The sequence below is a fragment of the Urocampus carinirostris genome, chromosome 10 (genome assembly GCF_059441175.1).
Source record: "Urocampus carinirostris isolate Australia breed hairy pipefish chromosome 10, RoL_Ucar_1.0, whole genome shotgun sequence".
In the NCBI taxonomy this organism is placed as follows: Eukaryota; Metazoa; Chordata; class Actinopteri; order Syngnathiformes; family Syngnathidae; genus Urocampus; species Urocampus carinirostris.
This window is the reverse complement of record NC_142358.1, coordinates 4608022-4623355: the sequence shown is the minus strand read 5'-3', so window position 1 is coordinate 4623355 and position 15334 is coordinate 4608022. Positions and strand designations below refer to the sequence as shown.

The 15334-nt window shown below is 40.2% G+C and overlaps 1 protein-coding gene across 3 annotated transcripts in view; it reads right to left on the bottom strand.

Annotated features, from left to right (window-relative positions):
- Positions 1-276: 276 nt before the first annotated feature.
- fndc3a (fibronectin type III domain containing 3A) overlaps positions 277-15334 on the bottom strand; it is a 116176-nt gene continuing 101118 nt past the window's right edge. For all 3 annotated transcript variants that reach the window (XM_088346456.1, XM_088346455.1, XM_088346457.1), the window contains 10 exons: positions 15128-15246; positions 13529-13634; positions 12743-12918; positions 11469-11582; positions 11164-11313; positions 10557-10924; positions 8127-8339; positions 5454-5620; positions 5252-5376; positions 277-3246 (listed from right to left, as the gene is read on the bottom strand). In XM_088346456.1, the coding sequence (XP_088202582.1) occupies positions 2908-3246; positions 5252-5376; positions 5454-5620; positions 8127-8339; positions 10557-10924; positions 11164-11313; positions 11469-11582; positions 12743-12918; positions 13529-13634; positions 15128-15246 (1877 nt within the window). In that variant the 3' untranslated portion in view covers positions 277-2907. The remainder of the gene's footprint in view (positions 3247-5251; positions 5377-5453; positions 5621-8126; positions 8340-10556; positions 10925-11163; positions 11314-11468; positions 11583-12742; positions 12919-13528; positions 13635-15127; positions 15247-15334) is intronic.

The window sequence follows — 15334 nt, the reverse complement described above, 5'->3', positions numbered from 1 at the left end:
TTGTATTCTATGATTTGGTTTATACAAGCTGTGCGCGCATTTTTAATGTTGGTTCAAAACTCACCAGTATTTGCCATCCTACCCAGCACGGTTGAGCTCCTTTTCAATTATCTCTGCCCGCCATGTCTTTTTTCATTAGTTTCATTTATGCATTCATTCATTCATTCATTCATTCGGACATAGTTCCTCAGGCAAGGGAGAAGACAATATTAGATGTTCAAGGTAGACTGTACTTCAGAAAAAAACAAAGGTATAAATTCAAGAAAAAAAGACACATTTAAGAATAATAAATCTTTTATTGTGCATGGATTTTTTTGTAGATATCATGGCTATACATATACACTTTTAAATACAATTCTATGATTCCATTCCATTTTCCCCGGCCACATACTCAACATTTGGAAAGTGATATGTCTCGTTATTTAAGTATAACGCGTCATACAAGAAATTTTTTTGGAATGTATGGTGAATGAGGTATAACTTCAAAGATTAAATTGCCATAAAAATAAATTTCCTTCTCTTTTGTGCGTCTTTTTTGGTCGCTTTTTCCGTTTCAGTCCCCTCCAAACTAGCTTGCTATCAAAGGAGCGAGGACGTTAGAGGACCAAATCAGCACATTTTTGCAAGGTACCGATGGATTCTTTTTTTTTTTTTTCCAGAATACAGCTGCAATTTTCAGACTTAAGACAAGAAACGTCTCAAACGATTTCCTCAAGGGAGTACACACAAACCTAATGGGGTGCGCGTAGCGGCATGATCTTTATCATTATTCTAAACCTATATTGTCACGTATGATATAAAAAAATAGATATTATATATACTTCACGATGAACCCTGGACAAGCCAAAAGTAAAAACAATAACAAAATGATGCGCAAACTACTATTTTTCCCCCTCTCCTGACACCAAATAAAAGGTAACCTCCGAAAATCAAATACAAAATAAATCAAAACACATTGTACTGTTTCCTAACGAAAATAGAAAATATATTCAGCAACGCTGCCTTTAAAAAAAGGGGATGTCTGGAATAGAATTAATTGTAGGTCTGGATGTCTTCAGATTAAGTTTTTGTTTCCCTAAGGTACTGCCCGAAAAACAAGAAAACATTAATAAAAAAGCGGAAAATTGTGTGCTGGACTAAACTTCCAGAGCCAAGCAGTTGCTATGTGATTGTAAAAAAAAGCTACATTGTCATCATTCTTCTCCTCGGGGAGGGTTAAAAATGATTTTGTTAGTGACTATTCTCTCGAGTTTGAAGCCGGAGGCGCTTTGCTTTCCTCCGTCGCTGTAGAAAAATAGGATTTCTCCGCTCACATTTTTTTCTTTTGCTTCCTTCGACATTCCCCACACAAGAACAAAGAAAAGTGCTAAATCGTGGTCCTACTGGTTTCCGTTAAAACGTCCCTTCATGTGGTCCTCAAGCCATCACAGTGCGAACTCACGAGGCAGGTCCCGCAGACACGTGTTAAATGAAAAAATAACTTCATACTGGACATGAATGAAAATATAAATAAGGGTTAGAGGGGTACTCGCAAAAATTGAGGATATTGGGCAGGAACTATCAGGATGAGCTGAAACTACACTGAAGTAATCGGTAGTTGTATTAAAGTTTGCGGTGGTTCAACTTAAAATATGGTTTATGGTTCCAATTGAGGAGCCAAGTTTTGAAGTTTGTTTTCATATATATACATATTTTTTTTAAAAACAGCCTATTTAGAATCCCTTTTTTTAACTTGTTTTGTTTCTGTAATATTAAAATTTCACAACAGACAGTGCAAATTCTGTCTGTGTCTTTATTTACTTATATACATTTTTTTTTGTATTTGGGACTCGCCCGCCCCCCCCCCAAAAAAAAAAAAATAAATCACAAAGGATTATCGTACGATGAAGTTAAAGTAGTTTATAAAACATTTTCTATATTTTTGTATTTTATTTATTTTTGCAACTCAGGCTTTATCCACATACTTCACAATAGATTATTGTAAAATAAAAATTACAATGAGGTGATTTGGAAAATAGTTTTTGTGTCACGTCATTTATGTATTTACTTTTGCAGCAGTGGTTTTACCCAACTATTTCCAAACAGTAAAACATTTACCCCAATTAGTTATTTTGATGACTTTTTAAAATTCAGTTTTCCCTTATAAATAAAATAAGTTGCTTGTCGTGAAATGAATGCAACTTTTATATTAAAGATATCTACACTTCTTGGACAGCTTTAATTTAATATTAAATTTGCATCTGTCATTAAAGAATAATTGACATAACTTCATATATTTTTTTTAGTAGTTTGGTCTCTAAAATGTAATAACTATTGATAGCAGAAATCTGATTTGAGTGCTGATAGGTTTAAATCCCCTTGACAATCTTCCTGGAATTAATAATGGCATAATCTCAAATACTTTAATTTCCTTAATAATTAGGTTTCTGTTCATTATTTTTAGCACGTCGATGATTAAGCAGGTTGACTTTATGAGTCTTGTTTTTGTCAAAAAAATCTGGACCAAAATTGACATTTCAGTACCTTAAAAGATGATTTCAAATTGTTGTTACAACAACGAATGCAGGTTAACACTATAACTTGCCGGTTATGTATTAAGTTTAGTGAGGTCATTTGACATTGGATCTACACCCAAGTGTCAGCTCCAGAAAAACTGGAAAATCCAAAAACAGCATTAATGGAATTAGTACGATCCTTTCAAAAAAACATCCTAAATACAACACAGATGTTCAATTCATCCTGTGATTTTGCTCAATAAACCAAATTTTTAGGGAGAAATGTAAATAATCTATTTGTCAACACTGGCCGTCTCAGCAGGGAGAAAAAAAGGGTGGAAAAGGGAAAAAAAAAAAAAAAAAAAAAACTAATTATAAAGCTGTAATAACCATGATGCTCTGTTGATGGTGCTCATTTGATAACAAAATACTGGATGACAAACGCTATGAGGATGGCAATAACAGCGAACACCATGAGGAGAAGGAAGGCGCACTGCTCGTCCGTCAGGCTGCGGCTGGCCCGGCTTGATGTTGAAGAAGAGGAGGAAGTGGAGGACTTGGAGGAGGACGATGCTGAGACTGGTAATTCAGCACTGGCGCTGCGTTGCACAGCGAGCGTTACAGTAGGGCTGTATGGGCCGCTTAGCTCCAAAGCGTCCTGGCACTGGCGGACGGCGCACACTCGGAAGCGGTAGTCGCTGTTGGGGTGCAGGTGCTGCACCGTGAAACACGTGTTGGGGCCCTTGTATGCCTTATCACAAACAAATAGGAATTTAATATTAAACTATTATAGCGACCAGAACATTAAAATACATTTTAAATAAAATATTTGTTTTTTGCGTGTTCAATCGAGAGGTACTAGATCGAGAAAGAGAGCGCATAAATTGAAAAAGAGCAAAGATAGATAGATACAGAGAAAGAGATATATAGCTAGAGCAAGATAGAGATAAATATATATATATATATATATATATATAAAGAGATAGATATAGAGATAGAGGTAGATAGATACATAGAGATAGATAGAGCTGATAAAGTGACAGAGTGAGGTCGAGAGAGAGCGCGAGAGGCACTAAATAGTGGGAGAAAGAGAGAGACACTAAATAGAGAGAGCGCAAGAGACACTAGAGAGAGAGAGAGAGAGAGCGAGAGACACTAGACAGAGACACTAACTAGCAAGAGAGAGAGAGACACTAAATAGCGAAGGAGCCATACTAGATCAAGAAGGATACAGGGGGAGAGAGAGAGAGAAAAAAAAGACACTAGGTCGGGAGAGCAAGAGAGAGAGAGAGAGAGAGAGAGAGAGAGAGAGAGAGGACGCTGGGTCGAGAGAGAGAGAGAGACATAGAGAGAGACGGTGGGTCGGGAGTGGGAGAGAGAGAGGCACTAAATGAGAGAGAGCAAGAGAGACTAAATAGAGAGAGAGAGAGTGAAACACTAAATAGTGAGAGACACTAAATAGCGAGAAAGAGAGAGAGAAAGAGAGAGACACTAAATAGCAAGAGAGAGAGAGAGACACTAAATAGTGAGAGAGCAATACTAGATCAAGGAGGATAGAGATAGAATAAAATACGAAATACGCTAGGTCGGGGGCGAGCGAGAGCGAGAGACGCTGGGTCGGGGGCGAGCGAGAGCGAGAGACGCTGGGTCGGGGGCGAGCGAGAGCGAAAGACGCTGGGTCGGGGGCGAGCGAGAGCGAGAGAGAAAGAGAAAGAGAGAGAGAGACACTGGATCGGGAGAAAGAGAGAGAGAAAGACGCTGGTTCAGAAGAGAGAGCGAGAGAGCGAGAGAGAGATAGAGAGAGACCCTGGATCGAGAGAGAATGGATTGAGAGCTAATACATCAAGAAAGAAAGAATAAGAGATACTAGATTAAGAAAGAGCGGTACGAGATCGAGAGAGAAAATACTAAATTGAGAGAGACCGATACTAAACCGAGGAGCGATGCTAAATCAAGAGAGACATTAGATCGAGACAGATACTCGATCAAGACAGATGCTTGATCAAGAGGGCGAGGGATACTAGATCGAGAATAAGCAAGACACCAGATTGAGAGATACCAATTGAGCGAGATTAGATCAATATAGATACTAAATAGAGAAAATAGATAATAGATCGATATAGATCGAGTGGGAAAAAGAGAAACAGAGCACTGATAAGAAAGAGATGGATTGAGCCAAAGAAGGAAAAAGCTTGAAGAAAAAGCTCGAGAGCAGTAAAAAGAACGAGGACAAGAATAAGAGAAATGGACTGTGAGGTGTGAGAGATTGAGGAAGGGGAATGAGAGGGGGGCACAAGAGATGCTTTGCAAAGCAAGGGAGTAAATTCGACAAAAAGGAGTACCACTTGAAACATATGAGATGGAGGGAGGAAGGAAGAGATGAATGTAGTGAGGGGCAGAATGCCAAAACAACGGGCACTGAACAATTAATAAAGAAATAAAAATATAAAACATATGAACAGATCCCGAATATGCAAATGCTATAAAAAACTTGGTTGAGACCGGAAGAGTTTCACCGTTAAATGAGGCTTCTCCTCATGACCAGACAAAAGGGGCGGGCCCCGCCTATGATTGTCACCTTCAATCATGTCATTGACAACCACTAAACACATCCTACTAACAAAAAAAGACATAAGCCCGTCTGACTTCCGCTCCCTAATTAAATACCATGTGTTACTTCGACATTAAAATGGGCCCTAAATCACGGGGAACACCGTTATTGAATCAATTTGCACAGGACGAATGTGAGCGTGCACCTGCTTGAAGTCAGAGTTGGCCATCATAAATTGCAGCGTGTAAATGATTGGATCTCCCTTCATAGGCAGCAGCGCCTCCCAGCTCACGTCGCAGGAACTGTCGTCCACACGCTCTACTTTTGGAGCTACACCGGATCACACAATGAGTATTTTGATTCAGTAAAACGGCAAAATCAGATAAGAAAATCGAGATGCAGTTTACCTTTTAGGGGGGCTGGGGGAGAACGCGGTGTGGTAAAGTTGTAAACAGCGGAGAAGGGCCCCGAGCCCGCCTCATTAAAGGCCTGTATGCGGAACGCATATGAGGTAGCCTCATTTAGTCTCTGCACTTTGTGGGTGTGACATGTTCCCTCATACAAGGAGATAAATCTGCAAAAGGAAAAAAACAGATTTTGGTTTGAACAAATTTATTGACACTAAAAACAGAAAACAATCATGACAATCTCAACAGCAATTAAGCACATTCACAATATTATATTCCAATATTACGTTTTTAACAGCAAACACAAAGTGAGGTTTGAACAAACCTTCTCGAAAATCAAACATATTCACAATTTCATTATATAACATCTTTGTTAGTGTCAATAGATCCGTCCATGCCAAAGTCGATTGTCCTCGGTCTGAACAAATCCACCGACACCAACAGCAGCAAAACACAGCCATCAAGCATATTCACAATTTTTTTATATTTGACAATATGACGTGACGATATGACGTTTTAACATTTTTTCCTGACATTTCCAACATCAATTAAACAATTTCAGAGTTATTTTCTTTTAACAGTAGTTAACCAGCGTGTAAAAGGCAATACTATTGTGCAAGGGCATAGCTCTGCCATCCCACCCTCCCAAGCAGCATTCTTCCAGTCCTCTGTGTGGGTCCTTTCCCTTCTGCGTGGGTCCTCTCCCTTCTGGGTTCCACAACCCAGGCCGTTGCTGCCGGGACTCCCACAGCGTAGCTCCGGCTCCCCCCTCCGGGTGATCGACCAAATACAAAAAAATCCCTGATTATTCGTCACCCGACGCCATCCTATAATCTAGGGGTTGGGAACCTTTTTGACCCAAAGAGCCATTTTAGCAAAATATTTATTTTTCTTTTTTGAGAGAGCCATACCATATTTTGAGCAAAACCGCGAAACCCGCTCTCCAGACACAATCACATTTTTCAGCGTATTTTAACTGTGTGACGTTTGATAAAATTTATGAAACAAGCACAGTTTCAGAGCCTGTGTCCCATGGCAATAAATATAATATATACAAGACTATGCAGAGTATGTGACTGGTACATTAGCACTTGTTTTAATAACATCGTACCCACCATACCAGTCAGAATGTTTCCAAACCAGAAGCCTTGGATAAATTCTTAGGTTCCCCGCATGCTGCGTGCTCGATGTATTGCACACACATCAGGCAATGAGGCCAAGTAGAAAGCTGCCAAGTACAGACTGAGGAATACCATTACAGACGCTCCCCCTACTTACAAACATTCGAGTTACGAACAACGGTACATGCGAACATTTTTTTAGGATGTCGAAAAATATCCGGACAAATTAGATTTTGTATTGTGTGCAGCTTTATCAGAGTAGAGGACAGTGCTGCGCTGTGAGAGGTCACCCAGCATCCACCCCGAAGAAGAAACCTGGCTTCTACTTCCTGGTTTGTGTGTATACACACTGCAGTGTATCTCTAGCACGCTGAGAACGTTTTTATGGTTAAATATCTCGTGCATCAATTCGATATGGTTGGTGTAAAGCTTAAAGTTTAAACTTTGATGATGATGGCGGTGCGCATGGACGCAGTGGCTCACAGCTCTTCAGCTAATTTTCTATTTATCACTGTTCTCTTGTCTATGTTGCTTTCTTTTCTGGACACATGCGCGGCCATTAATACCTATAGTCAGGAGGAACTTATAAAGTCTGCATCCTAATTTTGACTTTTTGGGCACTTTTTATACCACCTTTGATATCCCACAAGAAATATAAAGGGTTGAGGGATCTCCATGGGTGGCCAACCCACATACGAAGCGGCGGAGACGGTGTAAGGAGCGCAAACAAAAGCCGGGCTGTCGCTCGGGCCATGGTGCTAAGCTAAGGGAACTTGTGCTAAGCTAAGGGAACTACATCGGAACCTTTTTAAAAATGAAAGTGTACCTTGGTTCAAAAAGGGTTGAAAAACACTGAGTTATACAATTAAAATGTATATCAGTTTTGTACATTTGTAAAATTACAGCTCTATTGGATATTAAAAAAATGTTGTGCGAGTCATTAATGTTGGTGTGGCACACCGATTTACAAGGAAATTTGAAAGTGGCACTCCACACCAAAAAGGTTGCTGACCCCTGGGCTAGACAAACAATGAATATAACATTGTAACTGTTAAAAAAAGTAAAGACAGTCAATATTTGAATTTTTCATGTATCATTTTTTGTAGATAAATATAGGAGTGTTTAACCCTTTTGAAACCAAGGCACGATTCTTTCATTGAAAAAAATCCAGAGGAACACCACCAGTTGGTGGCGTTGCATCTCTGGTAAAAGTCAATCCAAATCCAACTTTCTGTTTTCTCCATTCTCTAACATTTGTCTGTAATATGAGTGAGTAAAACTAGTGTTATATTGAGATAAAAATCTGACTGCCTTTTCATATGTCATCTAGATCATTGGTGGAATTTAATGGTTAGATTTTGGTGTGCTCACTGCTGAGACCCAGGTTAAATTTCTGTTGCGGCCGTTGTTTTGTGATTGAGGTCAACAAATACGGTAATATACCACCCTAAAACTTGGTCTATAATGTCTGCCCAAACTTTGAGTTCCATTTTAAGTAAAATAATGTGCATGTTATCCACAAACACAATAATTACACTGTCCAGGTACAGACCTGTCATTCCTGTCCTTCATCTGCAGCTTGTATAGGAGGGCGTCCGAGGCGGCAGCTTTCGCTGAGACGTCGCCCCATTTAAGCCTGAGGGTGTGGTGGCTGAAGGCGGTGCACTCCAGTCGTGGTGGTTGGGGAGGTAGGGGCTTGGTCTTCACTTTAAATGTGTGACTAAATGGCCCTGCCCCTAAGCTGTTCAGGGCCTGGATTCGGATCCTGAAAAAAAATGAGGTTCATAGTCATGTTTGGTGGTATTCAAACATGACTAAACAGAGTTTGAGTAGGGTTGGCAAATGTACTGCATTTTTAAAGTTGCTTTTCATTGTGTTTTTTCTTTTGAACACACACCAAAAAAACGCAACAAAAGTAACAATATTGCAGTGTTTGGGGAACATCAATCGTGATCAAGTCATTTTCAAGGTCCAGTCTTCGGAAGTGGTATCCTTTGTTTTTGTATAGTACAATTATTTTTTCAATTTGTCCTTTAACTGGGTCTCCTGTATTTTTTTTCGAAATGTAGTCCTCTTCATTACAAATAACTCCTCCACAGTGCACTCACTGCTTTACGGTGGGAAGCTCTTGTTTATACCGTAGTCTTGAGATTACTTTTTGGGTTGCTGTCAGAAAACTTTTACCAGGTACTCATCTGCAATATTTCTCCGATTGGATTCCCCAAATAGAGCACCTTGAATGTTTTGAGTATCCCATTTCCCACAATTTTCTTTAAAGCATACCCAGTAGTCATGTATTTTTTTGTCTACCGTGACACAAGCTCTCTAGCATGGTTGCTGAAACCCCCCCAAAAACTTTAATATATTCTAAAATATATGATTTGAAAAGTCTTCCTTGTTCTTTGTGATATCAACATTGTTAAAACATTGTATACAACGAGATTAAACATGGCACTCCTGGGTATAATATGTAGCAAGATTTTGAAGAGAAAAAAAAAGACATAAGACTTTTAGGTTAAATAGGAAAAAAAAAATAGAATGTAGTGCTTAGAAAACTGGCTTAAGCCATAATAACAATGCAATGAAAATGAATAGTGTATTGTAAAGAAAGTGTATTGAGAAGAAGTGCAATAACAATTAGCAGCAACAAATAAAACCCCAAAATAGTCACAAGGTGTAGATTTTTCACAGTTAGTATTTTCAGTTTCATTTAGGGGAAAAAAAAACAAAAAACAAACAAAAAAAAAAAGGCACAAGATATGTTTTTACATTTTTGTGAGTTGGTTTAGGGTGGGGAAGGTGGTGTCTCTGAGTCAGCTCCTAGTTTTGAGGGACCTGTAGCACCTACCAGAGGGCGACAGGTCAAAGAGGTGGTGGCAACCGCATTGCAAGGGAATGTCCTCCAGACTAGGTAGGGAGTAGCTGATGATCTTTTGGGCTGTGTTGATTACTCTCAGTATGTTTTTCCTGTCCCCTGCCGTGCACCCAGCATACCACACAGTAATGCCATATATGAAAGAATTGTTTTCACTGAGGCTTTGTAAAAAGACACCAGCAGATTTTGTTCCAGGTTGTTCCTCCTGAGAACCCTCAGGCAGCGGAGTTGCTGCTGGGCCTTCCCTACCACAGCCCAGTTTTTGCAGACAAGGTGAGGTCGTCTGAGATGTGAACGCCTAGAAGTTTGAAGGAGTAGACTCTCTCCACTCAGTCCCAGTTTATGATGAGTGGGGCTGGGTTTGTGGTTACCCTCCTGAAGTTCCTTGGATGTTAAACATTTTATTATTTTAACACCAAATCGCCAGCGTCTCCATCTCCTTCCTGTATGCAGTCTTATCCAATTACAGACAAGTCTCACCAAGGTGGTATCGTCAGCAAACTTCACGATCTTGTTCGCGGGCTGGGTTGGTGTATACTGGGTCAACAGTAGAGAGGGATCACCACATATCCTTGGGAGCATCCGGTGCTCATAGTCAGGGCGAAAGAGACGTTGCGACTGAGTTACACAAGTCCGTATACCAGATGTTGATGGAGGAGGAGAGCTCCAGTTGGGAGATTTTCTCCACCAGGATCTCCGGGATAATGGTGTTGAACGCAGAGCTGAAGTCCAGGAATAGCAATCTGACATAGCTTTCAAAAATGTTAATGACCTTATGTCCCATCACCAGTTTTCCCTCTTAATCAAAATAGTCCTTCAATTGAACATAACAAAAATAGTCGCTTCTCTGTAACCCAAATTTATTTTAATTCTACAAAACTATGCAGCTTCCCATTTTCAACTATCTTATATATTGCTGTTATGCCTTTGCACACAAATAGTTGGAACCCTTAGTCATGTTGCCCAGGAAGACCAGTCGTCAAATGTAAACCAACTCAGAATTCCCTCCCTTTCCAAATTAAAAACCAAAAAATACAATATATTTAAATGACTAATTAAATGACTCCACTTTTAGGAATGATCTGAAAACAGCCTGAGAGCCCCCACCTGTAGCTGGTGTCGGGTTGCAGGTTCTGGATGACGTGCTTCATGACCGGACCGACCAGGACGGGCTGGCGTTCGCCCAAGTCAATCAGGTATGACGTGATTTCCGAGCCGTGGTCGCAGGGGGCTTCCCAGCAGATCCCCACGCAGGTAGATGTCGAGTAGAGAGGTGGAGGACGGACGCATTCGTCATCATCTTCCTCTTCTCCCTCTTCCTCTTCTCCCTCTTCTTCTACGTCGTCAGGAGCACCAAACCTGATGAGTTCCGCTTCCTTCATGGTACAGATGTTGCTGACGGCAGCGGGAACTGAACAAGGGGTGAGGCAGAGCACCACCTCGCTGAAGGGGCCCATGCCCGCAACATTCAGAGCCTGGGAAGATGCAAGACCATGTTAGTCCACACAAGTGCAACTCAAGGTAAGCCATGAGGAAACTTTTCATTTCGGTTTTGAGTTCTACAGCTTATAAAAAACAGGCTAGGTTTTAGGGGGCTTTCTTTTGCATTGAATAGTTATACCAGCACTGTGACTTAATACCAACAACTGGATCTGATCAGGCTATTTGTACTAGTTTGCATCTTTTCCATGGATCATACATTTTCTCTTTGTACCTGTATCCTGCAGAAGTAGTTAGTGGCAGGTAGTAGGCCCTTTATCTCATGAAGAAGGGCTGGCCCACTGTAGCACACCTGCATGCTGCCTTCAGCTGCACCCCACTCCATGCGAAACTCAGTCACCGGTGCTCCATTAGAAGGTGGGGCCTGGAAGTATTAGGCATAACTGTTGTTTTAGGTCGTGTTTAAAATGAAAATATTGAGCAGACAAATACAGAGAGTGTGTGTAAACATATTATCCAACAGAAATACAATGAAAACCAATAAATCAGGTTTATTTCACATGTATTTGAGTCGCTAACCTCCCAGCTGACTACAACACAGCTGGATGACTTGCACGTGATGGAAGGAGCCTTGCACTGCTCTGGGGCCCCGGGGCCAGTGGTGACTTCATAGCGTTCGGAGAGTGGGCCAAACTAAAAAAAAAAGGAAGATATTGTTTTCATAATGGGATTTATAACTAAAATGGTAACATATTCATCATTAATGAAATATTGTTTGGTCTTGGAGGGTCCAGAAGTCTGATAATAAATATGATCATTTGAATCAGGTGAAAATAATAAATCAAAATGTTCTTTTACAATCTTTTACAATCTACAACAGTTTACTTTTTTAAAGTGACTGTCTAAAAATTCCCTACTAAAGGTCAATTTTATTTGACTAGAGTTCATGACACGTTTGATTGGAGCTAAAGCATGTGCACTCAAATAAGAAACTATAAAAACCTAATGTATACCACAAAATTCGGAAGCTTACTTATATATTTTCATGCTAGAGCAAGGATTAATTTCAGCCAGCGACTTAATATGAAGGAGAAAATCCCCATAAGCAACAAAACACCAAGCGAGCCACGAAAGGAGCCATTGACTGAAGTTGGTCAGAGCTGGTGTAAATGATTAACTTTAGTGGTGAACAAGAAAAGCTATGAAAAATGCCAGTAAAGTTTGAATTTGTCAAGCATCAAGACCTTGAATAATGGAACTCAGTGACGTCCGCTTGCATGACCAACTGTGGAAGCCAAGTGACACAGTAGGAAAAAGCTAGAACGGCTGACAATAATAGCTAGCGGCAAGCCATAGCCTGCAGCCAAGTGACTAACTTAAGTAGTAGAGAAGGAAAAATTGGAACAAAACTTAAAGGATCCCTGAATCACGCGACTTAGCAAGCAGCAGGGCTCAGCTATGGAACATGAGTGGCCGTTGAGTGCTAAAAGCACCACCTGAACAACCTACCTTCACAAACTCATCATTCGGGCTTCTCTAGTAGTAAGATGGCGACCAAACAATACCTTTAAGTTTAAATAAATAAAGTATTTTACACCACAGAGGGTCAATATATATTACACAATGGGGTTTTTAATTGCCTAATGTAAAAAAATAAATGTATACAAACAATTCTGTTACTATTTTTAATTTATAATTTAAGCTTCTAGAAAAGACGTGCTACAGAGAAAACAGACCATAGTTGGCTTCAGTCTAATCGTTTTAGGTACCTACAATGATCAACATACGCCAATCCCGTACTTTCATCAGATTACAATTTGTATAGCAGTTAACAATATTGTGGTCTTTCTCACCCCCGCCTTGCTTCCTGCTTTGAGTCGGAAGCTGTAGGTCCTGCCAGGCATCAAACCTCCGATGGAGCACTCCAGCTCGGGACCCTGGTAAACCTCTTTGCTCTGTTCCAGCTGAGGCCCGCTTAGCTCCACAGAGTAGCTGGCCACTGGACTGCCGCCATCCACCTGAGGCGCACCTGGGAAAATAAGATTACTTGTTTCAATTTGACATATCTTTTCTATGGAAATATACAATTTAAGGATTAAAAATTACAAGGGTTAAATCGAATCTTCAGCACGTAACTGTTTCTACTGAAAATGAGCAAAAGTGGATTTTGGATTTATCCTGTACGTCTTAGGCAAGTCCATTCAAAATAAGTATTTGGTTATTTTAATTTTAAGGTTTCATTTTTGGTTTTCAGCCAAGTGATTTATATTTTCAGTTTTTGTAAAAAAAATAAAATAAAAAAAATTCAGTGCATGCCTGAACATTTCATATGCCCGAATGTAAAATAAATGCTTTAAGTCAGTGTTTCTCACTTCTTAAACCTTTCCAGAATCAGTAATGAGGCATTGTTCCAAAAACCCTTATTAACGCTATAATTGGAGATGGAGCAGAAACAATTCTAATGCTGTCACAAAGTGAATCTTTAATTCTTGATAGCAATAACTAAAGGGATCATTTTCAAATGTGTGGTATTAAAGCAATGATTACTTAAATCTTATTAAGTCCACACCAATGACCTCATCGCAAAAACACCAGAGGCTTATGCCATGGCTAAAATGCAAGAAAAGGAAATGACTCACTCCAGCGTAGTTGCACTTCACGGGGTTTGGGCTTGCCCACCAGTCGGGGAGGTTGGCATGGCCCTGGGGGTACTGGGGGAGTCTGGACCTGCAGAGTCTCCGACAGCTTACGTAGGAAACAATTCGATTAAAACAATGAAAGATAATTTTTTTTTTAGCAATTACACACCCGGCACACATTCTATATGGGTTCAAAACACATATTAAATACACATATTCATGGCCCATTTCCAAATAAAATAATGAACATCCAATGGTGACGTCACTTAACTTGCCACTGTGAGTCATGTTTCTTGGACACGGACACTCATGAATAAAATGAGGAGCATCTGTGGAGGAGACTAATTAGGAAAAACCTATCGTGGTGGGAGTTAATCAATTAGACTTAGTCTTTCCGAGGAGCAGTTGGCAATGGATTAATGGGTCCTTTCCTTGCCGTACTTTCTTTTCAACAAGTCAAGATTAATTGTAACAAGCCTAACAGAGAGAGAGTCGCATATAAGCATTTATTTCCTCAACATCAGCTGCAAACATTGGTATAGATGTCTGATCAAAAAAAGAATATGCATGCAACTTCCTGTTTTTTGGTCGCAAACAATTTTTTTATGTGTTTCTTTGGTAAAACAAATGTTCCTCAAAGCTGTTATCCCTTGGGGTAGGCTGGACAAAAAAATATCGTCTATACAAAACCATGACTATAAATTATTTGCTTTTTATTTGTTTCAATGATAAAAAATAGTTTCATCTGCAAAGGTGTATGCATCTATAATTAACAAAAAGCTGCAAGTTATAACAAATTAAAACAGAGGTCAAAATTAGTATTGAAATCAACCCATGGTAAGGCGCCCGCTTTGAGACTGGGAGGTTCGGGTTCGCGCCCCGGCCGAGTCATTCCTAAGACTTAAAAAGTGGTCGGCGGCGCCCTCTCTTGGCTGCGGCTGCATCGGGTCAGATGCAATCGACATTTCGTTCTGTGTACATTGTTACACAGAATGACAATACAAGGAAATTATTATTATTATTATTATTATATATGTAAATAACTCAGTGCCCCTCCGGTTTCCTCCCACATTCCAAAAACATGTTAATTGGTCGGTCCAAATTGTCCCTAGGTGTGAATGAGCGAGTGAGTTGTTCGTCTCTGTGTGGCCTGCGACTGGCTGGCAACCAGTTCAGGATGTGCCCTGCCTACTGCCCGAAGATAGCTGGGATTGGCTACACCACCCCCTCAACCGTACCGAGGATAAGTGGTGCAGATAATGGATGGATGGAACTCAATGCCCTTAAACAAGAAGTATGGTTCAGTTGTTGACTGAGGATATTTTAACCATACTTGGAATAATTACAACCTGGAAATAACAGAATAGTAAGATAGTAACGACATATTCATAACATGATACGATCAAACAAATGGCCCTTCGCGCTAATCAGTAACAAAATAGTAGCTCCCACATCCAAAAAGGTTGGCGACCACTGTTTCAAAGTAAAAGATCAAAACATAAAAATCGAATAATGTTTCCCCCTGTGCCTTTTCTCAAAAGGGGAGACGCAAAACAAAACACATGAGAGCGCAAAAGTACATGTTTATGAATGACTTACTGGGCTCTGCCCCCCCTCGCTCATGCAGTACACTCTAGTCTGGTACGAGCAGCCGGGCTTGAGGCCGTCGAACACATGCTCCATTGCTGGACCTGAATACGCCAGCTCCCACGACAAACCTGGGCATGCACGATAGGAATATTGATAAATATCCATATGAAAAGTCTTTCTGACCCATGCCCCAAAAACAACCAAATTACGAAAAAA